Source organism: Catharus ustulatus, chromosome 7 (assembly GCF_009819885.2).
Source record: "Catharus ustulatus isolate bCatUst1 chromosome 7, bCatUst1.pri.v2, whole genome shotgun sequence".
Classification (NCBI taxonomy): Eukaryota; Metazoa; Chordata; class Aves; order Passeriformes; family Turdidae; genus Catharus; species Catharus ustulatus.
In genome coordinates, this window is record NC_046227.1 from 29,418,224 (window position 1) to 29,443,274 (window position 25,051).

At 40.2% G+C, this 25,051-nt stretch overlaps 1 protein-coding gene across 2 annotated transcripts in view; it reads right to left on the reverse strand.

Annotated features, from left to right (window-relative positions):
- Positions 1 to 24,556, reverse strand: part of SNX4 (sorting nexin 4) — a 32,532-nt gene extending 7,976 nt beyond the window's left edge. The window contains exons 1-9 of one of the 2 annotated variants that reach the window (XM_033064940.1): positions 24,407 to 24,556; positions 23,291 to 23,406; positions 14,798 to 14,936; positions 14,571 to 14,699; positions 13,481 to 13,528; positions 9,470 to 9,525; positions 4,942 to 5,014; positions 3,355 to 3,416; positions 1,831 to 1,896 (exon numbers count right to left, since the gene is read on the reverse strand). In XM_033064940.1, the coding sequence (XP_032920831.1) occupies positions 1,831 to 1,896; positions 3,355 to 3,416; positions 4,942 to 5,014; positions 9,470 to 9,525; positions 13,481 to 13,528; positions 14,571 to 14,699; positions 14,798 to 14,936; positions 23,291 to 23,406; positions 24,407 to 24,538 (821 nt within the window). In that variant the 5' untranslated portion in view covers positions 24,539 to 24,556. Of the gene's footprint in view, positions 1 to 1,830; positions 1,897 to 3,354; positions 3,417 to 4,941; positions 5,015 to 9,469; positions 9,526 to 13,480; positions 13,529 to 14,570; positions 14,721 to 14,797; positions 14,937 to 23,290; positions 23,407 to 24,406 lie in introns of both variants that reach the window. The other variant, XM_033064939.1, reaches the window with a different exon arrangement.
- Between the last annotated feature and the right edge of the window lie 495 nt (positions 24,557 to 25,051).

Below are 25,051 nucleotides of genomic sequence, written 5' to 3' on the forward strand. Positions count from 1 at the left end.
TCTTGTAATAAAGCACACACCCAGAGAAGCTTTGGGGTGTCTTCTCCAAACTTTTAGCAGTTATAGATCATACTAACCAACAACAACTCAAAAACTTAATAAACATCTAGTAAAGACTACAGCATATGGCTAATAGAGAATGATTAAATTAGTTTTTCAAAGGCAACCTTCTAGAAGTAGCTTTTTGTTGTAATAAATTCCTGCCTGATGTTATGGGAATGGTAACTGAACTGGTAAGTTATACTTTAAAGAGATCATAGATATGAACTTTACTGCTAGGAGACCACATGGGTCACTGAATGAGTTCCTGAACCTCACAACTGCTGCTTCTTGCTGGATTGTAATCACTAAGGGATTACTGTTATATAAGAGTGCCAGAGCAGAGGAGATGACAGACAATGAAAGCTACCTCAGACTTCATACAGTGAGTAAAATTACCCAGAACAGCAGTTACCCACTCTCATTACTCTGGATCTTTAGCCCTGTGTTACAGACAGCAATATTAAATATTATGGACATGTGAGAGGGTTCAGCATCCTGACTGAGAAGTGAGACAAGCTTCTTTTAACTGGTTATGCATTTCCAGGTGTTTGACATTTGGTGTGGTGTATTTGACCCTCTGAAAACCTACATGTGACTCTTAACTCCATTGTATCATACCAAGTTTTCACAATCTCTTCCATTCCTCCTATCACACTAGGTGCTTAACATTGTATTCCACCCCTATTCAATTATTTTTCTTCTGAAAGCAGAATGCATTCTCCATTGCTTTATTCTCACCAGAGCCCTCTGCCTTGAAAATATTACAGCTTTTCTTGTATGGAAACCATCCCATTAGATAAAACACAGAACCATAAATAAATTATTCAGAATTGGTCCAATCCATAAAGATTTGATAAAAGCAGAATTACTCTAAAGAAGCTGAGGGCATGGGTCTGCAAACCCTTCCACTTGGCAAGGCCAGTAACAATTAACCTGTTAACTTGCCACCACCAATAACAATCAGGCAGTAGTACATCTGTAAGTCTGCCCTATAAACCAAACCTGAGAACTTTATTTCCACAGGAATTACACTTTATTGGTAAAAATATTACATGAAGTGTCAAACACCTTCCATCTCTTGCTGGAGTTGTTACTTATCTGTTGTGTGGGATTACAGGAGAGGAATCAGAGTGGTAAGAAATGCTGTTTCACTTGCTCTGTGTGGCTACCTGAAAAGCAGAAGCCATGAGCTTAAAATACCACTTCTGTGAGCACTCCCAAGTGCTAGACTCTTATTTTGAAGGCTGTGCTTCACATACTCTGCCAAATGGCTCTAAAGATGCAAAGAGAGAGGATTCTTTATTATATTCAGTCAGTGTTTGTTTCAAGAATCCACTGGAGTTTTGGTGCCAATTAATTAAATTTCTTAACTCCCTGTAATTAAGCCCAAATCTGTGTGCCATCTACTGCATGGTACAAAATGCTGCTATCAAAACCAAATGGATCTCATCAGGTCTGTAGTGCATTAAAGTTGTATTCCACCAGTTTCTGGCATAGTAGCTTAAAAGAAAAACTGGATGGATTCCAAACACTTCTACGATTTCAAAATAATAATAAAAAAAGAAACCCCTCTGGTTCTCCTGAGGCTTTTTGAGCTACTTAATACAGTAAATGGATGCTAAAACTGTGCCTGCATCCAAGGCACAGAAACACTGTATACCTAAAAACAATGCACCCCCAACTTTTTTGGTACTCATATGTACTTTGGGATTGAGGGAAAAGAGAGGAAAGAGGGAGAGTTCCACATCTGGCTTACATCAAACTATCAGATATTCAGTCAGTACTTACACATCCATGTGGTGGCCAGCACTCTGCAACCCATCCCCCATCTCCTTCTCTATTGCACTCCACTCACTGTAGGAAAAACAAACGAGAAACAACATCACACATGAAGGGTAAGGGAAGTTAATAAGCTGCATCCTGTATATAGTTTCTTTCCAGGTGACACCTGAATGGAAACTGCCTCAAAGTTAGACGTGGTCAAACTGTTTTTTTGCTTTAAGGAACAGCACTGACAATGTGAGAAGGCCATTTATGGCACTCTGTAAAACAACTGTCCCTAAACTCATCATCACAAATATTGAGCATAATGGGTTTTAAGTATAATCTTGTTTAAATAGCCAAAACTCAATTTAAAACAAAATCAAACAAACAAAATCAAACTACCAAACCACCACTTAATATAAACGGGACAAGGGACAACGACAATGGTGAACTTTCTGAAATACATTTTGGGCTCACCAAGAACATATTAAGCTTTCCAGATTTACAGGATAGAAGATAGCCTATCATTCCAAAAACCAAAGGGTGGGATTTGACTTCTGAAGTTTCTCCTGAAACTATTTGATGTATGTAGCTTTATGTTTTAATACTAGACTCCTGTTTAGTTCTATTCATAAAAAAAATCCAACTTGCAATTGTCTCAACTACCTATTTACCTTAGAGATATTATTTAGATAAAGAAAGAAACAGAGCTACAAAAAAGATAGCAAGAGACTTGTTCTGGACATCCTAGTACATACTCTGCCACTTGAATTGTGTTCTTAGCTTTGAGAAACCTTGAGAGTTCTTAGTTACAAGAATTACACACACAGCTCTTTTTACAAGGGAAAAAGAGGCTCTCATTATATTTCGCATAATTTATGTGTAATGCATCTATTCTGTCCTTCACTCTCATAAACATTCTACTCTGCTGATGTTGATATTTGTCTTTGTGTTATTACAGAGCTACACCTAATTTCATTTTAAAACCCCCAATGAGAAAGACATCTGCAATCCATTAACCCAGAGAATTAAATTTAGCACTTGAACAGTGTGTAGAAGCAGGAGGTTTCCCTTAACCAGAAGTTTAGATTCTTGAATTCTCCAGTGAGATGGAAAACTTGAGCACGCAATTCCCTCATATAAATCAAAAAAACTATTGGCAAATTCACTTCTAAAAGCCACTAAAATTGGAAAGATACAATTGTTGATTTTTATCCATTAAAAGAACACAGAAGGTTTTTCAGAGACAACTGCATGAAGAATAGTAAATTACTTTCTGAAGAAACAAAATGCCAGCACAGCAGCAGAAGGACCAAAGATCTGGTACACAAAGAAAAAGCTGTAGTCTTCCACTAGAGACTGAGCTCAGCAGGTCCAGAGACCTCTGCATGCAGCACAGAAATCTCATTAGCACTGCAATACAGAGTTTTCTAGATAGACAATTAAATGTTTCAGACATGCTTTTTAAAAGCGTAACAACACAATCAAGAAATTCCCTTCTCTCTCCCCGTAACTACGTATGTATTTAAAAACTGGATGAACTCTTACCTGAATACTCTTCCATAGTTGCCATGGACTTTATAGACACCATAAAGCCGGTCTGCTACCCTCTAAAACATTTTAGAGACAGGTTTTGGTCATCAGCATTACGCATAACTGCTTTGTGAAAACCCACATACATACTTCAAGCTAAAGCCCTAATGTTCTCACACAGGTAAACAAGATTAGGTTAGGTCTAAATCTAACATAAGCCACTACTGAAAGGAAAAAAACCAAAAAACAACCATTAAGTATTAAGCCCTGGAAGACTGAAGCCACAATCAAGGCTATGTTGAAAAGTAGCATTTCAAGTCTGTCTTTGGAAGTGCTCATTGATAGGATATGTCTGTGGAGACCATAATCAAGTTCCCTTCAGTTTTTGATAACCAAATATAAGGCATTCTTTATCCAAATAATGCCAAATTTATGCACACACTTGTTTAAAGTCAGAAATCCATCTTGCTATCAATACCGTAGGGAAACTTTCAGTAAAATTCTAACAAGTGACTTGATTTTTCCACCCAGCTGAGTGAACTGAGGAAAAGGAAATGAGCTATCCATTGCAGAACTCACTGCTTGAGCTAGAGGTCATTTCAGCTGTTTGGAGTGCCAATACCTGCTGCAGCCAGCACTACAATGCTGGCAAAACCTCAGAAGAAAAGACATATGTACACTCTGAAGTGTGAGTTGTAATCCAGATAATGCCCTTGGAATCGTGATGTACCAAAGAATGAGAGTGAAGTTCTGCAGGAGCTGCCATTGTTATTATTATGTCTGTCACAGCAGTAGTAAAAAAGGAAACATAAACAAATTGCCCAACAGATCTCACACACACAACCCTGAGAAAACAGGACTGTCTGTAGAACACCACTCCTGAGAGTGATTAATTCTCTCAAGAACCTAAGTTTAGCAGAGCAATCCATTACCGTGCTCTCTGCTGCACAGGTCCATTGAAAATTAAATCCCTGTTGACCATACTAAAAAGAAGTATCATGCTCTCGTTATTGGAATTATAATCTCCTATTTAATTTCTGTGCCTTTAAAAAAGTAACAACCTTCCACTCTCAACCCACAGAGTATCTTCATGCATTACATAATTGTTGTCATCATTAGAAATACTATTATTCATTGCAGATCAATGAACGAGCCCAAAAAAGAAAACACATCCTGGGAAGCGTAATGGATTCATACTACAAGCCCAGGAAAACAATGTATTATGTGTCTGACCAGAAAACTGTTTTGAGGCCCTTCCCAAATCAAACATCCAGCAAAACAACTTGTCTGCTGACTAGAGAGAAGCAGACACCTCGATCCTCTCTAAAACACCCCCCTGCAATACGTGACTGTCACAGGGCAGGGCAGATTAGCAATGTGCACTGTCAAACCCACCCTTCATATCTGGAACTCCTTCCCCCTCCCAAATCTGTACAAAGTCAGTGCCCTCACCTCTTGCTGTCTCCTGCTCCACACTCTGGAGACAGACTCCCTCAGGCAAAACTGCCCTTATTCTAGAACACATATAGCACTTCTAAACAAGAAATACTGCCTTATAAATAAATCATACTATTTGTCACGACACACATGGGAAATACTTACAGCTCTGACTCGCAGAAGGTGTGATATGACAGACTGCAGTTCATCGCTGTAGTGCTTTAGCTCAGTGAATCTCCTGGGAGCAGGAAACAGATAGTACATCATTAGCCATCATGAAAGCAAGCTTTCACAGCATGCACAATAGAGCCACAGCCCTGCGGCCAGCAACATGGAGCCTGGCTTGTGTTGGGCTGGAATTAGCTGAAGACTCCTAAAGAAGTGACTGCTGAGTTTAATTTCCCTAAAGTGAACAAACATCCCAACACTTGCATGACTGCTGTTTTTTTAAAAGTAAATGTTGAAGGCTCAGATCGAATTAAGAGATAAAATGTTATGAAATAAGAGTAGTTAGATGAAGTTATTACATCACTGTTTTGTTGTTAGGGCTTTTAAATGGGATTTATAAAAGCAAGGGTTAGTGAATAGGAAAGGTTCAAACAAATACAAAGCCAAAATCTGCTGAAGCATATTTCTCAATAAAAGCATGTTTACATTTCTGACCTGACAAAGACACTTTATTTGAAGCTGCCTCTATCCAGTTTTGGGCACAGTTTTTCAGGGGTTCAAGGAAGCATTCACAATTACATTTTCCCTAAAGCTAATCTGTACAGTAACTGTAACATGTGAAATCCTATTGAGACTTGTACCTGCAAAGGAGCCATGTATGGCTGAAGGCCATCAAATCACTACATCTCCACAAGGGAAGCCATTGCACATGACATGTGCACACTGCTGGCTTGTCACTTCTGGAGAAGAGGCGTTTCATCAGCCAGCCCAGTTAAGCTTCAGAGGCAATTTAAGCTGATACTTTTAGCTCTTGCTAAATAACAAAGGTGAACGGTTTGCCACAGCTTTGCTAGTGACAGGTAACCAATTAAACCACAGCAACAGCCTCTTGTGTACACATAAACCCTCCCTACTACACACAAGTCTAGCTCATGACCTACTTTGGTACACAAGATTGTATTTATTTCATCCAGATGGGAAGCCAGAAACAGCTTTACCTAAATTACTAAACAATGATCTGAAAATAAACACAGAAGAATGCAACTAGAATTAAGGAAAGGGAGACTGAGATTAGTGTTCCAAGTTGATGTTCAAGAATAAAAAAAACTTCATCCCTCCTCCCACTGCAGGCACACAGTCAGGCTTTGTATTTCAGAATAGCTTGTACCCAAGAGGTCTTACTGAAATGAGTCGGGTCACTTGCTTTGGGTGACCAAGTATGAAATTCCAGGGTTTCTCATTTAACACCTCTTTCTCCCCTGCCAGGAAGTCTTCCCCTAAAATATTCCCATCCTTACATTCAGGAAGTAAAAGCTTTAGTATGACTTATAATATTTTTTATTTCAAAGAAGCATTTTTTATAGTATTATGACACACACAGGGTTAAAGTACATAAAAAGATTTAAAAGTTAGCAGAGAAAGTGTACGGGGAAAAAGAAATGTAGTCACTGATCTGCACAGCGGGATTTAGAGAGCAATCTTTTCAGTTTACACTTTATAAAATATGCACCAGGGCTGCATGTCAGACAGCTGCAGACACGTACAGTGAAGATATTTGAAATAATTGAACTAAAAACAAAAGATTAAAAAGCATGCCTGCAGCTCAGGAAGACTCCCCTTTCCACTCCAGAAATTTATAATGGAAAGTTTTATTTATCCTGTTTTGCCACAAGAAATCTTTTAGGAATGCTGTACTCCCTGAAGGCAAGAGTCAGGAACCTAGGAGGACTTTCAGTATCCTGGCCTCCACCACCAATACATCTTCTCTCAGACCAATTCTTCCTCAATTAAAAAAACAATTTTAAAAAATTACTACTTCAGAATCAAGCTGTCTTCTATATTGTCTCATAAAAGCATAAACCAAAGTGCTGCTATTTTTTCCCAGTCTTCTGTGAAGATTGAAATTTTTACAAATATAATTTTCTCGAAAAATTGTTTTTAAGAGACTGGTGGTGTTGCAGATCAAAAGTTTATTTCTCAAGTATTTGCTTAACTCCTACTCATTGCTCATGCAAAAAAAAAATTACATAATTATAAAGTAATTTCCAATCAGAGCTCAGTGAGGCACACAAAGGGATGTTTACTTTCCAGTGTATCCTAACAGCCCAAGTGTGAAACAAGACATAGTTTTGGCACTCAATAACTGAGGCTTTTTTAACTAGCACTTTTCACTTGGTTTTACTGGTTCTGCAACATTAGCAGCAGTCTAGATATTTAACTGAGCTATTAAATAGAACTTGAGACACAAATGAAGAACTGATTGGGTCACATTGGTGTAGGAACATCAGCAGGTCTCTCAAAAATACTTTCTATGATACTGGCAAAAAAAATCCTTTACAGTAGACAGCATTTCAGTGTAAGTTATTTACTTTGTGTATTTTACTCAGCAGTAATCCTCCCTGCATCAGGGCAGGCAGTGCCATTGTCCTGTTTTATGAAGAGAGATACTACAAGAACAGAACTGTTCACTAAAAAACCAGGCACTTGTCCAAATAAGCAGACAAAAAACCAGAGAGCTACTTTAAAAAATAAAAAAAAGCCTGCCTTAAGAAAGGCTTTAGTATTTTCTAAAGAAATCTTCCACCAAAACCCAAAAGCTGTGGTTTTGATTAAACCCAGAAAGAGAAAGAAAGGATGGGCGAATGAGGCCAAATCAGAGAGGTTTGCAGCAGATACAAATTTACCTCTGAGTACCAGAGTACCATATTTTTATCACCATTTAATTCCACCATTGAAACTATAAACTGCTTCCCACAGAAAAAGTTTGGTTTCCAGTCTACATTTGACCTGGAGGAGTAGCCTTGTTTCAGCTGCATGAAACTCCTCATGCTGCCAAGCTGACGGGTGCAGCTCCATAGCAATCCCAGCTGGGAACTGCAGCTATTCCTCACCTCTCCTGGCCCAGCAGCCTGAAAGCCTACACTCCACACAGCAGTCACACCTTTTGTTTCAGCAAGGTGAGCTTGCTGAACCACTTCACCAGCCAGCCGCACAAAAGCACCAAAGGTAAAGCAGAGGGGCCAGGCAGAACATTCCAGGCAGCTCAAGCACGAGTGTGCTGGGCAGAGCAAGGCACTGTGCCTCCTGTTAGAGCCACACATGCTACAGCAAAAGGCAAACAACTCCTGCTCATCAGTTATTTATTAAAGAATTTGTTGTAGCCCCAAGTGCAATTTGGAAGTTATGTAGCTGGCAGAATACAAAAGAAAACATGTGCTTCTCTCAAGTGCTGTGAAGGCTCCACCAAGGAACACACACTCGAGGAGGGCTTTTGTTACAAGCCCTTTCTTCATGTTTTCCTTGTATTAACCTTGTGTTTTCTGCTTTTTAACAAGCTGCTTCTCACCACAGCTTTGCTTTCTGAAACACTGTTACCTCAAAAGATAACAAGGATGCTCCTTAAACAGTCTTGCCCACCTGGGCCTACAGCCAGACTTCTGTCAATTTACCTGCTGTGAGAGCAGGAAAAGATAACTCCTACTGGCCAGAGAGGAAGAAGACTGAGGATGAACCATTCAAACAAGGGACCATTTTCACCTGCAGATACAGAGAATTGCTGTCTTCTGATCTCATTCAAGAATGTTATCCTTTATATAAATCCTGGCTAAAAGCTTCCTGGCTGCCACAGAAAGCCCTAAAAACAAGCCAAACAAAAACGGAGGGACTGCACCAATTCACAGGTTAAGCCTGTGAAGAGTTTCAGGAAGGTATGTATGTACCCTCTAACATCCTTAACACAATACCCCAGATTCTATGGAACAGACATGAAGCAGTCAGGCACAGGGGCTCTCCCCAGGGAGCATCTCCTGCTGCCACTGTTGGACACAAGTGGACCCAGAAGGGCCCTTTGGGTCTCCATGGCCTGTGGATGGCAAACAGTAACCTGCACACTGCTGCTTCTAAACCACTGCAGAAGTAGAAACTCCCATTTTACCCTTCCCATATCACTGTGATGAACCTCCCACTATACACACTGACAACTGTGAGCAGTTTTTCTATCCAGCAGATTGTCTGTGCCTGTCACAGAGCTCTGTAAACTGCAACAGAGCTGAACTGACCTCTGGACTTCCAAAAGCATCTGTGAAAATTGGCAGCTTGGAGAGAACTGTGAACTGCAACACCAGGGTGTGTGCATCCAGAGCTGCACAATACAGACTTCTGGAAAGACCTACTATCAATCTGCATTTTGTCCATGCTTGGAAAGATTTCTTGAAAACAAATATTAAGAGATTCTTTTTCAGAGTCTGGTTTTGAGGGTTTTTTGTCTCTTCATTTTAGTCTAGCTAAAATGAAATACTTGTTTTACATAAAGTGATGGAATTTTTCTGAATGCTTCCTGCTTCTGGAGGCAGGATTTATCAAATCTTTTCACACTAGCTCTTCACTGGGTTTCTGTTAAGATTTGAAGTGCAGAAAGATATTTTTTTTTCCGAATTTATACTAAAGAGATAGAATATTCTGTCACCTGAAGTTATAGTTATAACTGAAAAAGGGAAAGGGAGGGAAGAAGGATGTGGAATCTTACTTGTCTGGGTTTTTCACTCTGAATGTTGCATTAAGAGCTTTTAATCTGGAATCTGCCTGAAAAAGGGGAAAAAAAGCTTTGTTAATTTAATGCAATTAAATCTCAGTGACAAAAAAATCTCAGCCTTCTGGCAGCACCATTACTAAAATGTCCTGCCTTCATGGCATATTTAAATCTTCAAATACTGAACAAGTTGACACCAGCTGCCCTGAATGTCAGATATTTTTATTAAAAAGTCAAAAAACTATGCTATTTCTGTGAATATGATGTAAACAGTAACCACTAAAATAAAGAAGGCATAATCCAAGTCCCACAAAAACAGTCCTTTCTTAGAATGCTGCACAAATCATGGAGTTAAGATACACAACCTCACATTCTTTTCAGATGAAGTAATTAGGTAACTTAAGACCATATGGACAAGCTATTTTATATTTCTCAAATCAAGTAAAACCGGTGGTAGTGTGACCTCTATATGCTCTTTATTACCAGGAACAGTTCCCCAATGAAATCAAAATCTTATATATGTTGTTCTCTTACTTTTTATGACTTGCTTTACAGAAAATATGTAATTTGTATATCAGAATAGAGCTCTTTTTAATGCAATGTTCTTCTCTACAGTAGAGCATATATAAATCTCTACAGAATAAAATTCAATACCTAATTAAAAAAGTAATTGACTGCTTTAGTTTTTGAGATGTTGGTTTACCAATTACTGCAACAGTAGTATTGAACATTTCTAAGGAGATGGAGGGGTTTTTTTCCAGTTTATTGAATATTAAACCGTGCAATGAGAATTTACTCCTAATAAGACACCAATACAGGTGAGAGATCCCAGCCCCAACCACATCACTACAACTCTTCATTCCTACAAATGCATTTTACACACAGCTCGCTCAGGGTTCATCTATACTAAAGAAAAATACCAATTGTGAGTAAATGGCTGGAGCTTACTTTTGATCAAAACATCCTTCTCTTCAGTAAAAGGAAAATAAATCAACACACCTTGCAAAGTGTATAGATTTCCTTCAGCTAACAGGTTGGGCCACAGCTGTAAGCAGTAAGTTACTTCAGCAGTACTTGTTAGTGCTGGTATATAACAAAATATTTTGTGCCCTGTTACAGAAAACTCAGAGCCTGAAGAGCTATTTTGAATTTGTCAGTGAAGGGAACACAGTGTCTTCCCAAAATAAGAAGAGTTTATCCTTCAGGGGCCTTGTAAATAGCCTCCACAGATAAAACAGGCACAGTCTGAGGCTGTTTCACCTCCCACTACATTTGGGCTGAGCAGAAGATACCCCATACACAGCCTAGAGAAAAGGAGGCTTAGGGGAAACATTATTGCTCTCCACAGTTACCTGACAGGAGGCTGTAGTGAGGTGGAGGTTGGTCTCTTCTCCCACATAACAAGCAGTAGGACAAGAGGAACCGGCCTCAAGTTGCTTCAGGGGAAGTGCAGATTGGATGCTAGGAAAAATTTCTTTACCAAAGGATTGTCAAACACAGGATCAGGCTGCCCACAGAAGTGATGGAGTCACCATCCCTCGATGTGTTTAAAAGATATGCTGATGTGGCACTCAGGGACACGGTTAGTGGTGGATGGTGGCAGAGTCAGGTTAAATGTAGCTGGTCTTCCAATGACCAAACCACCAGAACAAAGTATAATCCACAAACCAAAAGGTAAGGGAATAAAATCCTCCAGATTAAGACTGACTGACATCAGGAGAAAGCAGGCTCATTGTCACCACTGCATGTGACACTTCTCTAAGAATATCTCGTAAAGGGAAGACAAGGCAGCATGGGGAAGCACATCCCAGACAGCACAAGGAATATAAAACACTGCAGGAGCTTCAATAAGCTTATGCTTATTCAGAGCACTTCTGAGGCTTGTACAGTCTTAGATCTCCACTGCCCTACCCCAACAAATCAACACAAGCCAGTTACATTTTGGGTTGTTCACACACACCTGCAGGTACTCCTCACACATCCTCTCACAGTACAAACATCTCCTAGATACACTTAAGAGTCCTTCCCTCTGAGCAGTTTTTCCCCAAACCCCTCTATTTATATTGAAACAGCAGGCACCAAAGCTATTTGAGTCTGTTGGGGCAGCAGGAACATCCTTTACACTTGGAAAGGACGAGGACATCTTCCTACCCTACAGTTACAGGGCAAGTTTTTGTGCTCTGAAGGAAGAGCTCAGTAGGCTCCTACAAGCACTGTCAGGCAGGAAGCACTATCCTGACAGTGCTCAACAAGCTCAGTAGGGCTATTTCCTTTTTGCCAGTTGCAGCGCAGTAACTCTCACACACCACTTTTGAGCATTTACACCAGAGTTAGGCTTCTAGAGAAACATCTGTCCAGTCTTAAAATTGATTTAAGAGTAACATGCACAAGTATTTTAGAGATGAACCACCCATCAAATGAGGTACAGCTGAGGAGTTTTCAGAGAGTTAATGCCTACTATGATCCTATAATCATTTATGTAAACTAAAGAGAGATGGGAATTTTCTCTTTCCTACAGGAAGGGTTAAATATCCCAAGTGACAAATCTCTTAAATTAAAAATACCTTATTAATTAAGTGCTGGGTTTGGGTGGGAGTAAAGGCATGATTTAATGATACAGCTGGCAGAATAAACAAAGTCTCCAACATCAACATTCAGCTACAGCACTGCGTTAATACCTAATTTAAAGTTTAGTTAGCGAGTTCAAACCCTCTCAGACAAAAAACACATCCTGCCTAAATGCAGCAGAGGCAGCAGAAACATAAACAAATGGTCTAATTCCAGTCTAAAACATGCATTGAAGAGAGGTTTTCCTTCCAGTGTAGTGCTAAATATTGAAAGTTTATAGTTCAGATGTAGAATAAAGGGAAGATTTTTTTCACTGGACTTTTGAAAAAGTTATTTTTCTTTCATAAGGAAACTGGAACTGTAAAAGGGAAAACATACACAAATCTAGAGGGAAAACAAGACTTGCTCATCTCTCATTTAATCTACAATGTGGTTTCAGGGAGGCAAATATTCTCAGCACTCTGCTATGAGTTTTCTTCAATAAACACACCACTGTGTGCTCTCCTGAACACACCCTGCCAGTACAAACTTTCTGAACTCCTATGAGTGTACGCAGCCTCAGAGCTTTATATTGTTTGCATGATGAATACTGGTAGTATGCAAACCCAACTGTGATGGAAGAGAATTATTGTCAACTTAAGTTATCAACAGTAAGTGTCAGTATCAAAGCCCCTTGGACACTGAGGATAAGAGCACCAGGGATTTTCTTTAGCTCTCACTATTTAGAATAATTCTTCATAATCCACCTAGCTTTCAGCTGTGATTTCATGAGAGCAGATCACATTACAATGAAACAAAAAGCTCAGTATTTGTCCCCATACAGTAATTCTTCCAGACACAGCCCAGCAATCTATCAGCTTCTCAGATTCTTGACCTGTACAGACACACGACCTCAGATAATTTATTCCTGCAAGTCTTCCACCAGTTTACCCAGCCATGAACTCGCTGATGTCAATGAGGATAGTATTACTTTGAGACACATTCTGTTAAACAGTTAAGGGGCACCAAATCCATCTGTCTTAGTCCCTTTCACCAACTGCTCCTTGCAAAGAAGTCCAACCATTCAGACCTCTTTGCTTACCTTTTTTTGACATCTTGCACCTCTTACCAGACTAAATCTGACAGTCACCTTTAAAAATGCTAAACACAAAAACCTGCTGCTGTGGCCTCAAGTTCATTACTTTTAAAGCTTATAAGGATCATACTTCTACATTACCAGCAGAATTACACAGGCACTCAACAAGCCTGCTAGTGAACTTAACTGCAATCCTACCTATCACATGCCAAGAACATCACTGTTTTTTGCAATAACTAGTATTCATAAAGCAATGCCTTTAACTCATTCTTATAGCAAATATCCTATCATAAATACCCTAAAACATATTTGCTGGAGTATGTCTGTGTCACAGCAATCATGAGACAAACAATTACAGTAATTACCTTCAACTGAAATCCAGTCTCATTCACCATTTCTTTCCATCCACCTTCCTAAAAATACAGGAGAAGAATGTTCAGTTAGAGTGATTTAAGAATGCTGCAGCTTTTACAAGTCCCTGTGAGAGCCTACATAAAAGGAGCTTCTCCAGTATGCCTGGCTTCTGCCTCAGTTACCCTCTCCATGTCTTTTCAAGAATATGGGTTAAGAATAACCAATCATTATGCTGTGTTTACATACTAATCTCTCTCCAGAAACTCTCTTCTCACTTATCACCATCTATCAGCTGGGAGCAGGAGCCACACTGTTTTGACTAAAGAAGAGTAGGTAACTTATCTTGCCACTGAGATTACCAGCATCTCCAAGGACCTTTGCAGCTCAAGGCAGAGAGCATACAGGTGACAACAGTTTGCAAGGCACATACCAACACCTGGCTCAGGTATACTGGCTGGTTTTCCACTGTTTTCAGCTCCATATATTGGTTCACCCACATATGTGGCAAACATAGCTGTTCAGTCCGTACTTGGGAATCTCTCATCAAAGCACAGAAAAAAGAACAATCCAACATCTTCAGAAGTTGAAAGCTGCAGAAAGCAATGCTTAAGCTGACAATTGGACTACAACTTTTGTGACAATGTATTGCAGTAGTTTTGGACCACGACACATGAATGGACCATGAGCCAAACCACAAGGCTGAAGAAACCATGGATATCCAAAGAGCAAACTGGAAGGCAGTGCTGTCCCTGCAGTCAGCAGCATAGCACAGTGACTAGTTCAGCTTTAGTTCTACAGAAAAGCTCCCAAACAAAATGCAGTAAGTTCCCAACTGACTGTTCCAAAGAGATGGAAAATCTCTCTTAGAAGCCTTACAACTTGACTGGAAAAAAAGTTTTAAGGTAGATTAGAAGATCAACTGTATGACATCAGGCTGCTTTCAAGAAGTTTTCAGCTGGACAAGCCTTTTCCACCTCAAGTTTATCCACACTGTCTATCTTTCCTCCTGACACAGAACAAGTTATGGGTCAATAGAAGAGATCAAAAGGACATTATCTTAATTAAATAATCACTAAATAATGTACTGTGAAATAACTTTACCTGCATTAAAAATGCATAAAAGATCTTGTCTTGGCAAAGAACAGGATGTGAAGCCACACGTAACAGGAAGTTTTCCAGACCAATTCTTCTTCTTTCCACAAAATCTGGATCCATATTATCTGCTGATAGCTTATGCCAAACAAAGTCAGCCTAGTTAAACAGAAGAGTGTCAACAGTAAATTAAAAAACAAACAAAACAAAGCAAGCAACAGTTTCAGTTTCCTTACCCTTTTTTCTGGCAGAGGTGGAACAACAATATGTGGGTAGGTAACTGACAAATAATTCCTCAACAACTCAAATTCACTGTAACGCCGCCACAGGGACTCCACTGGGGCACATTGTCCTTCACTCTGGGACTCAACAGCTCTGAAAGATAAAGCAGCAAATTTGAACATCAGTGAGCTATCACCTACGCCCTCAAAAGCCTTCAGAGCAATTACACCAAAGGCTCCAAGAACAGTAGTGATTACTGCATGACTTGCCCACAACCTAAAGCAACCTTAATTGATTTCATTTCCACGTACTTGATTTTAAAATATAATTTCTGCCTGATAGCACTCGAATTTGCTAGAAACACAGGAAAAGTCAATGCACTTACACATCAAAAACAAACAGGTAGGTCAAAATCAAGTAAAGAGACACACATGGCTTCATCTACACCATTACAGAAACAGCTCTATTTCTCTTGGAACAGTTAGGTCCAAAGCCAGTAAAATTGCATGAGTACATGAAGGATACAGAATATTGAAAGAAGAAATTTACTATTCATTGGGAAAGTCTTCACTTCAGAGGATAAAAATTGTCTTCCATACAACAGCTGATAATTAAAAACAAAACTTTAAAAATATTAAATTTTTTAAAGGATATTTTTAGAAAAAGACCAGATTTCCAAGTACTTCCAATTTTTCTTTTTTTGTTCAAAGTGATACATTTTTATATTTAAGGATTAAATAGAGTTAGAGCAAGCAGGTACAAAATTGATGTGTCTGAAAAATTCGTTGAAGACTTAAAACCAACGTGACCTAGCAAGGCAATAAAGGATTTTATGTTGCTATAAAAGGAGAAATCATTGAATATTGTAGGATTGGAAAGTAATACAAAAACTTGACGAGAAAAATCATTTTTCATACAAGACATTCAAAGCAACAGAAATACTTTGCAATATCATAAAGTAAGCATTGGGTAGTAACACTTCCAGCAGTTAGCACATGCCAGAATAAACACAGAGAGAATCCACACAAAGCACTTCACAGAAAACAGTGATGTCCATAACTTTATTCTTCATTTAAGTGACAAAGCACTGGCATAAACCTACATGGAACAGTACTGACTGTTGAGTTTGGAACAGACCTCTGCATGTCTGTGATCCAATTCCCTAGCTCAAAGCAGGATGTTCTGAGCCACAACCACTTGGGTTTTGAGTAACTCCAAGGACTGAGACTCTACCATCACATTGAGCAACCCACTCCCACGTTTGACAAACCTCACAATAAAGGTTTTCTTACTTGTACATGGAATTTCTCAAGTTTGAATTTGTGGGTACTGCCTTTTGCCCTCTCTCAGCATTACAGAAAGAGTCTGACTCCATCTTCTTTACCTCCCCACCAGGTACCAATCCACAACTGCTAAAATCAGCTGTCTCTTGCACAGGCTGAACAATCCCATCTCTCTCAGCCTCTCCCTGCAGGTCAGACAATCCAAGCCCACAATCATCTCCACAGCCCTTCACTGGACTTGCTTCAGTAAGTCCACATCCTTATGGTGCTCAAGAACTCAAAACTGGGAATAATAAATTATGAACTACAAGTAGTTACTCATATCATACTTGGCAGAAGAGAGTGCTACATTATTTTTTTCCAGCAAAAGTCAGGCTTTACAGTTCTTGAATTCATAAGCACTTTCTTAAGTTTTAAAACATCTAAGTAGCACACAAATTATTGATAATTTTTTAAGTTATTCTTAACCTGCAAGGTCAGATTTCTAATGATCTTACTGAAATTCAAACAATCCCTCTCCAAAGAAGCCCCAATTATTTGATACATTTAAACAAAATACAAGGTGCCTCTATTTGTGAACCCTCACTAGAGAGGAACAGTCTTGATAAATACTTTGGTTTAGTTACACCTTAAAGTGGAATAATTTCATACAGAAGAATGCAAAAGATACTTTTTTAACTTAGCACAGTGGAACAATTTTTATGCATCTACCTGTCCCCTGGGGAAAGGACATTTATATGTAGGAGAAAAAAAAAAACTTCACAACTAAGAAGAAAAATAGGATAAATGCATAGCATTCAACACAAACTGCTGCAGATTAAAACTATTTGAGAGTGACTCAAGAGAAAAAGGTAAGCACACTGCTGACAGCCACTATCCACACTGCCAGCATCCCACAGAATTCTTCCCTATCAGAATATTTTAATTCAAGGAAGCTGCACCTGCAGGTACTGAGTTCTGAAGAGGGTAAGCTCAGCCTAGCCTGGACTGATGGACTGACAGGCTGTGCAGCATTTCTCCCCACACTGACTGCTGCACCATTTAAATCTTACAAGAAGACTTCAGCTCAAAGCTCATAGCTGAACTATTGATGAGTAAGAGGCAAATTTGAATAGATAAGGAATTGAGCTACTATGCCTCAAAAGATTGTTTAGTCAAAAGCTGAAGGCACAAACATTACATTCCTAGAGGAGAAACTCCCAGCAGGGTTTGGTAAACAATCTGGCCATTCAAGACACTCACATAAAAGTACTTCAGAATTACAGATCCTTTTTATCTTCACCTTCAGCAGCCTACCAGCCAGCTGCACTGACTTACACCATGGGATTCAAGACTTCCACATGGGTTATTGTCAACCCTTAAGAAAGACTGCTACCATCAATACATGATAGTATTATGGGGCCCCTGCCTGAGAACAGGCTGCACAAGCAAGCATAGATAGGGAGACAAGAAAAACACAGGTCAGGACTGTCCTGAGAACCCAGCCACATCCCAGGAGGACACATCTGTGCTGCAGATACAGATGTTGTTATGCCAGTGTTCTGACAGGAGAATGGTGCACTCTAAATCATGCTTATAATGCTCCATAATTGTTTTGCAGAGTTAATTAGAAAGTAGGAGCAGCAAAAGCCATACTGAGTCTTAACTGTAGGGGGAAAAAAAAAACCCAAAAAAACCTTTCTGAGCACGTCTGTTTATCAGTTTTGTATTTGCTACAATTAAGAACCCATCAATTATTTTTAAAAAAGATAGTAGTAACATCTCAGTGCACAAACATAAGACAGAAAACTAAATCTTAATCAAAGATTTTGAAAGGTCATTTGGGAGCATAATACTTCAGCAGGAAAGGACCACAGCTTTATAGAGAAGCCAAGTAGTCCTAAGTCAGCACAAATCACTACCTTGTTACTTGAAGTTTTATGCCCACACAGGGCCTCAAGAACTCCAGGAGGAAGGAAGCAGACTGCCAGACCAGTTCATACCACTCATTGCATCTACCATGCCCACACTGAAGACACTAAGGAAGTTTACTAACCTAAAGCCTACTGTCAATTTATTCTGACAAAGCAGATCTGTGGACAACAGTTAGGCTTCCCCCAGCCTCAGTTAATCTAGCTTCACAATCCTTGTGAGGGACACAAAAACCTCACACTATACCCCGAAGAAAAAGATTAAATTACTACAGAGAATCTTGAAGGTCAAACCTGCCTGTAGTTTATTCTTTCTTAACAGCATCTGATACAACCACCTCACCACAGTGTGTTAAGCAGTCTGACATTATTCTCATCTCAGATCATACTTGTTTCCTTTATTCTAACACACATTTATTCCGTGTCTCAGAACTGTAAACACTGCCTTTTACAGTTGCTTTTATCTTTATCAGGAGGGCACCTATGCAGCACCTAACAAAGAAGCCATGCTTCTTTAATTAATTGATTTGAATACATTTAAGACATTTTGAAATTATTAGTATCAGTTGCAGATTCCTCCTTACACCCAGGTTTACAGTAAACCTCCAGCTGTGCTCTCCAGAGCACACAATGCTGCAGAGCTGAGCAAAGGAGGGGAGCAGCAAAATTCTTTGCAAAGCTATGGTGGGAAAGCACTGCACAGCCCTCAGTTAGGAGCCTGTGTCAGCACCATGGCCTTTTAAATGAGGCAATAACAGTTTGAAACTTCATGGATGGATTTAGGACAGGCAACCAAGATGACAGAATTATTTTTTTTAATCACACCAAAAACGTCTCCACCTGGTTATGTATGAGGTCATAAAATATCACCAATTACAAGAACATTTCCTCCCCAGGAACACCATTTCAGAAAGGAAGTAGAAATCCACAAAGGTACTCATTACACTTAATACCTTCACTACCATCTAATTTTTTAGACCACGTTATGAACTCCCCCATTAAATGCAAGCATTGCAGACCAGTTTCAATTAAGATTATAATCACTTGTTGACATTCAGTCAAACTTCTCAATTTGTTTTGGTTCTAAAAACACAATATAATACTTGTACAGTTTTTAGGCAGGAAGACCATATGTTTCCCCTTTAAATACACTTTTAACAATGCAAGTTATTCATCGAACGAACCAACCTGCCTGAAAAAATTAAAAAGACAAAATTGAAACCTTCGGCTTTTACATTTATAACTGATGTTATCATAACCAATTCAAAGATTACATTCCTCCATGTCTCATTTATTTGCCTTAATTCAAAGTGTCAATGTGAAAACTTTAGTCCATCTAATTAACCTCTTCTCACTTCCCATTTAAAAGTAATTATCTTAAATGAGCCATTAAATAATTCTGAATGCAATAAAAAGACAAATGGCTGTGAGGTACTAAATCAGACAAGAAGGAAATACACAGATTTATTTCCTTGTAAAAGCAATCGCCTCTTCAATGGCAGAAGCAGTAACTTTGATTCCAACCTTTGACCTTCCAGTGTAGGAGAAGTGACACTTCCACTCCCTGTCGTGGCCAAGGTTCACTCCCTGTGCAGTGGAACACCATTTCAGAGGGATGGGCAACATTTTCCAACAGCTATTCAGAAACAGTCTCTGTGTTCAGGCCTCTCAGACAGCTGATGTCTAATAACTGCTCTTCTACCTGGCAAGCTGCATGACAAGGAGGCATTTCTCTTGCCGGAAGATTTTTCACAGCCAGGTGATTCTTTGGGTTTTTTATACTGCCACCCAGTTTACTGTATTTAACTAAAACATACAATTATCAGGAAGATGAATGATTCATAATATCAATCAAGTAAAAATCAACAAAAAACTAAATTCTCAAAATCCTCTGTGTTCTTTCACCTCCCAATTCTCCCCTGTCTAAAGCTCATGATTAATTTAGACTTTTTCCCTTAGGAGTACTTTGGACAAGTCTTCCTGACTCCCATTGCCAAAATCTGCCCTTTGCTGCTCTATCAGAAGACAACATCCCTCTGTGGGCATTCTTCGTGTGCCTCTTCTCAGGAAACCCACATCTGGGCTTTTCACCTAGCCCAGTGTGAAACAGGAAACTTTGAGAAGGGTGCTAAATAAAATTTAACAAAGGAAAAGCTCCTGAAATCCCACAGTGCAGCACTGCTATCTCTGAACTGTGGCATGGCCAGTTACTGATTTCCAAGTTCATTTCTCTCACAGAAACTTTCTTCAGAAATTCTCACACTTTGGATGGGCAATCCAAGGTCTTACCAGAGAAGCAGGTAACACTCATATCACAATTTAACTAGTGGAAAACCTTCCAAATACTGAAAACAGAAATAAGACTAGGAAATTCCCACGCATACTGCAAGAGTAAAAAAGAAATAAAATGAGCCCCCTTGTCAAATTACTGCAAGAAGTGAAGAGTAGTAGGGCTGGAAACCAGGGATCCTGCTATTAAGTGGTCAGATACCAGGCTGCACAAACTTGTGCTACTTTTTACTAAAGCCACATTTAGAACAAAATAATTACATGCTACCCATCATATTGTTTGATCAGGAAGGCCAGGATAGAAATCTTATAGTCAGTGGGGATGAAAGGAAAGTGAACTAAATGGAAGTGTCATACTACTAAAGAAGAAATTGTTTATGTTAAAGGAGACCAGGAAAAAAAGACATTCCCTGTATGTCCTGTAATTAAAAGTGCACTACCACAGAGCACTTTAGAGGTGCTCTGCTTCTGATTAACTTTCACTCTGTCATGAAAAATAGCAGGTACAAAGTCAGGAGTCAGACTGGGGTTTATTCTACCTGAGTTCTTGTAGTTTCATGCAGACTCTGATGTAAGACACAGCTGCCTAAAATTCTAACAAACAAGTCTGGATTCAAGAAAGATCCTGGATATTTGCTAGTTCCCTTATAGAAAGCAAGTGATAGTCTGAGCACATCTCAAGAAGGAATATTTAGCTACACATCTTAAGAATTTGTACTTGCTTTAATGCCATTTCCCACAAATAGGTAGAAGGGACCTCTGTTCTCACAGGGAGAATACAAAAATGGATTTATTTTTATGTAACTGTATAGTTTAACAGAAGCTGTGAAACAAACTGACATCATGACTAATTGAATGGAAATAGCTCATCATAAAAAAATTGAATTAGCTAATGCAGAAAGGTCGAAAGCAAGAAGACGCTCTTGGGAAGCACAACCCTTGGAATTCGCTGATGCTCTGCAATCTACAGCAATGGAGTTTGTTTTGTCTCAAAGAGGTATACCCACATCAAAGTGTAATATCACCTTAATAAAAAATCAACAAAAGTCACACAAAAATGTGAGCATAGTAATAAATTTCTTCATTTAAATGAAAAAGTAACACCATCACTTGCATTTTGAAAACATCTTCACCAGCACCAGTGAAACTTATGTGTTAAAGGTTTAAGCATTCAGCTCCTGTTCTATAACAAACATACCATGGCCGTAATTGTATCCATCTTGTGTCTCTTATTCACCCAGATAGAATTCCCCAATTCAAACTGAAATTAAATCCTAGATAGCAGTAATGGCAGACCCCCAGTTCATATAAATATAATGCAACTATTATTAAGTGGTCTTCCCTATATATTACTATAAACAGTTTTATTCTTCAGCTACAAAATATCTTATTACCCACAAATTACTGTGAAGCCCACCTACAGCTACAGGCTCAGCAGGAAACACATTTAAAAGCCACCAATTATATTCATGCAAGAAATTTTGCCTTCTCAGCAAAAGGAATAGAGAACCTATTTTATTAGAGATGTGACAAATCCACATTTTCAATTGCCCTGTGACAAACATGTAATTGGTCTTGGTATTTGCTGACCACAGAGCAAAATAAATCCTAATGAAAGAACACAATCTGGCCAGCAAAGTACAGTTTTGCCACTATGAAAGAACAACTGGGAAAGACCAGTGGGAGCAACTCTACAGTAATGCAAGGATGACTGGAGAAGGAGATGCAGTCAGCATGTTCTGGGGCTGCATAAATCTGCCCCCAGAGTACACTTCATATCACAGTTAGGCCCCAACAACTCCAATTTCCTTCTCTTTTCCTTCAGAAATATCATTACAATAAAAATAACACTACTCACATGAGAAGGTGTGATCTGTAATATCAATATACTGTAAAAGTATTTTTAAGCATCTGAGCAACTGTCAAACAGTTACAATATTTGAAAAATATATGTCTATTTTGGATTTTGTTCTTTAAGTTTGGCAAAAATACAATAAACTTATCCCAGCAGACCTGAAGTCAGTGTGACTGGTGTGTCCATCACCTAAACAAGCTAAGAAGCCTCTTAACTAGCAGATAGAAGGTTCATGTGACAGTATTACAATTTGAACTCTTCAGAGCCTTTGCAAAATGCAACTGCTTTGTTTCAGAAGGTTTTTGTTGTACAGCAGATAACTCCAAATGCAAGGCCCAAAGGTGAAAACTAGTAATGTAAAGAAGAGCTAAACAAAACTCATAACAAAGTCTAATTTTGAAATTCTTGCTTCAGCTGAGCAACATGATCCCACATATTAGGAGGCATCTGTTACTGTTTGGGAAGTAAGGATAAGTTAGAAGAGATTTTAAAGTTTTGACCACTACTCAATACTTGAAATTTTGTGTTTGTGGTACTGAGAATATTTATCATACCAGTAGTATTAATCTGGTTAACACAAGAAGATTGAGATCAGCAAGTTCCCCAGTGAAAGTTCAAGCTGGTATGAAGAAAGGAAATAGTTAACCAACTCTAACCCTTAAACCATCTACAAGGAGTATGTGGTAATCAGATCAAGCAAAACACTTCAAATATAAGCTGAGCAATAAATTTTGACCACATGACATAAGTCATGAGACTTCTCTTTCTTGTCATCTCTAGCAAGCTTAACAGTTGCTTCAGACCTCTCTCACATAAAATCTCACAAATACATGTATAATTTTGTCAAACTCATGTCTAAGACATAACCAAGCAGTTGCTGACACCATTTTAATGCAACAACTATCAAACATACGTTTTTCCACCTAGCTCCAAATGAAGAATTACAGTAAACAGTTACACAATACCAGCACTAGTACTGAAACTGGAGATCAGCTGCCAAATTTTCACAAGGAAAGATCCTCCAGAGTGGGTTGATAACCACATAATAAAGCACAAAGCAGCTAAATCCTTTCATCAACTGTACCTGATTATTTTTAGGGGTGGAAGGAGGGAAAATCTGTTTAGAATGGCACATCCATGTACTCTTGAGACTGAGCTCTCATCACCCACCTAGTCTCAATGAGGTAAGCAGTGTATGTTTCTTGTATGTTCATGGCATTCCTCCCAGTCCGTTTTTCAGCTTCTGAAACCGTGATTTCCATTTTCTTTGCCAAACAGTCTTCCATCTTTTTAGAAGAAGAAAATAAAGATTCATGTAACATTAACCACACAAGGCAAAGGCTACTACCCTTGCATCCCCTTCTCCCACACCACTTCTGCTCAAATAAGACAGGTATCTGTGGGATAAAGGCTTTGACAGAGCTTTGCTTTATACCTTTGTTCTGTATCACATTTGCAAGTGAAAACTGGAAACCTGCTTTAGGGGGAAAACAGGAAAGTCAACAAACTGACAACTTCAGGTATCAAAAACCACCCTGAGCCAGGAGGATACAAAAACGAGAAATATTTTTCTTTACAGATAAGAAAATAACCTTTGTAAAAAAAAATAAATAAAAGCTAATCCTAGTACTTTCTATCCAAACACTTCCCAACTAACAGTGAATTAACAGTGAATTCCTCCTCAGGACACCCGGGACACACGTAGCCACCTCTTCCCTTTCACAGGAAACAGAATATATCCGGACCAAGACGTTTTTCTTTTAATCTCCCAGAGGAGGATCGTTATCTTTTACACACTGGTCGCCAAAAATCTGTAAGGACTACACGCCCATCATGGAAAGGAAGAGCTGCACCGAGCAGGGAGGGAGCGTCACTTGTGAAATTAAGGGGGAAGGGGGAGACGAAAACATAATTACTAATAATAAACAATATTCTGACATTAGGGACGAGGACAGAGGGTGCACAAAGCTTTCTGACAGCGGCCAGGACGGGGCTGCAGAGAGAACCCCGCAGCTCCAAGGGTCATGCTGCACAGCTCTGCCCCCTGCTCCACCGAGCAGGGCTCGGCCCCAGGCAGCGGAGGCAGGGCTCGTCCCACCTGTAGCCCCTTCCCGCCCGGCCCGGGCAGCGCCGGCCGAGCGCCCGGCCCCGGCCCCCGAGCCCCGCCGCCCTCCCCGGCCGGCCCGGGCGGCGCGCTCAGGAAAGCCCGGGGCTCGCCCGGCGGAGCAGGCCCTGAGCCCGGGGAGGGAGACCCTGCCCCTCCGCCACCGCCCTCCGCACCCTCACCGCGGCCAGCCGCTGCTTCGGGGGCAGGAGGGCGCCGTCGTCTTCTTCCTCCTCTTCTTCCTCCTCCTCTTCCTCCTCGTCCTCCTCCTCCTCCGGGCGGCTGCCGCTCGGCTCGGGCTCGGTGCTCTCCATGGGGCTCGGGGGCTCGGCCGCGGCGCTCCGCGCAGGCGCTGAGCGGGCTCCGGGCGAGCCCAGGGCCGGTCCTAGAGCCGGGCCGGGCCGGGCCGGGGTGTGTCCGCGGGGCGAGGCCAGGAGAGCCGGGCCCGGCCCTGGCCGCCCTCGGCCGCCGCCCGTGCCCGTGGGAGGCTCGATCCGGGGGGCTGAGGGCGCCCTGCCCGCCCTAGTGCCACAGTGGGCTCGTTCGTGCCCCTGAGCACGGACACCCCTCGCTGTGGCTCTGCTCCGCTCGCCCACTGGCAGCCTTGAGCCTCCTGTCCCCGTCTGGGACAAAGCTTCCCCCGGCCCCTCGCCCGCACTCTTACAGCCGTAAATGTTTATTTCTGAAATTTGTTTGTGTAGTTGTTCCCCTCTCAGTTCTCAGGTCACCCAAGAGTTTCCCGTGCCATGCTTCACACACCTTTCCTTATTGCTTTTTGGTTGGTTAGTTGGGGTTTTTTGACACCCTGTGTTGTAACAGCAAACAAC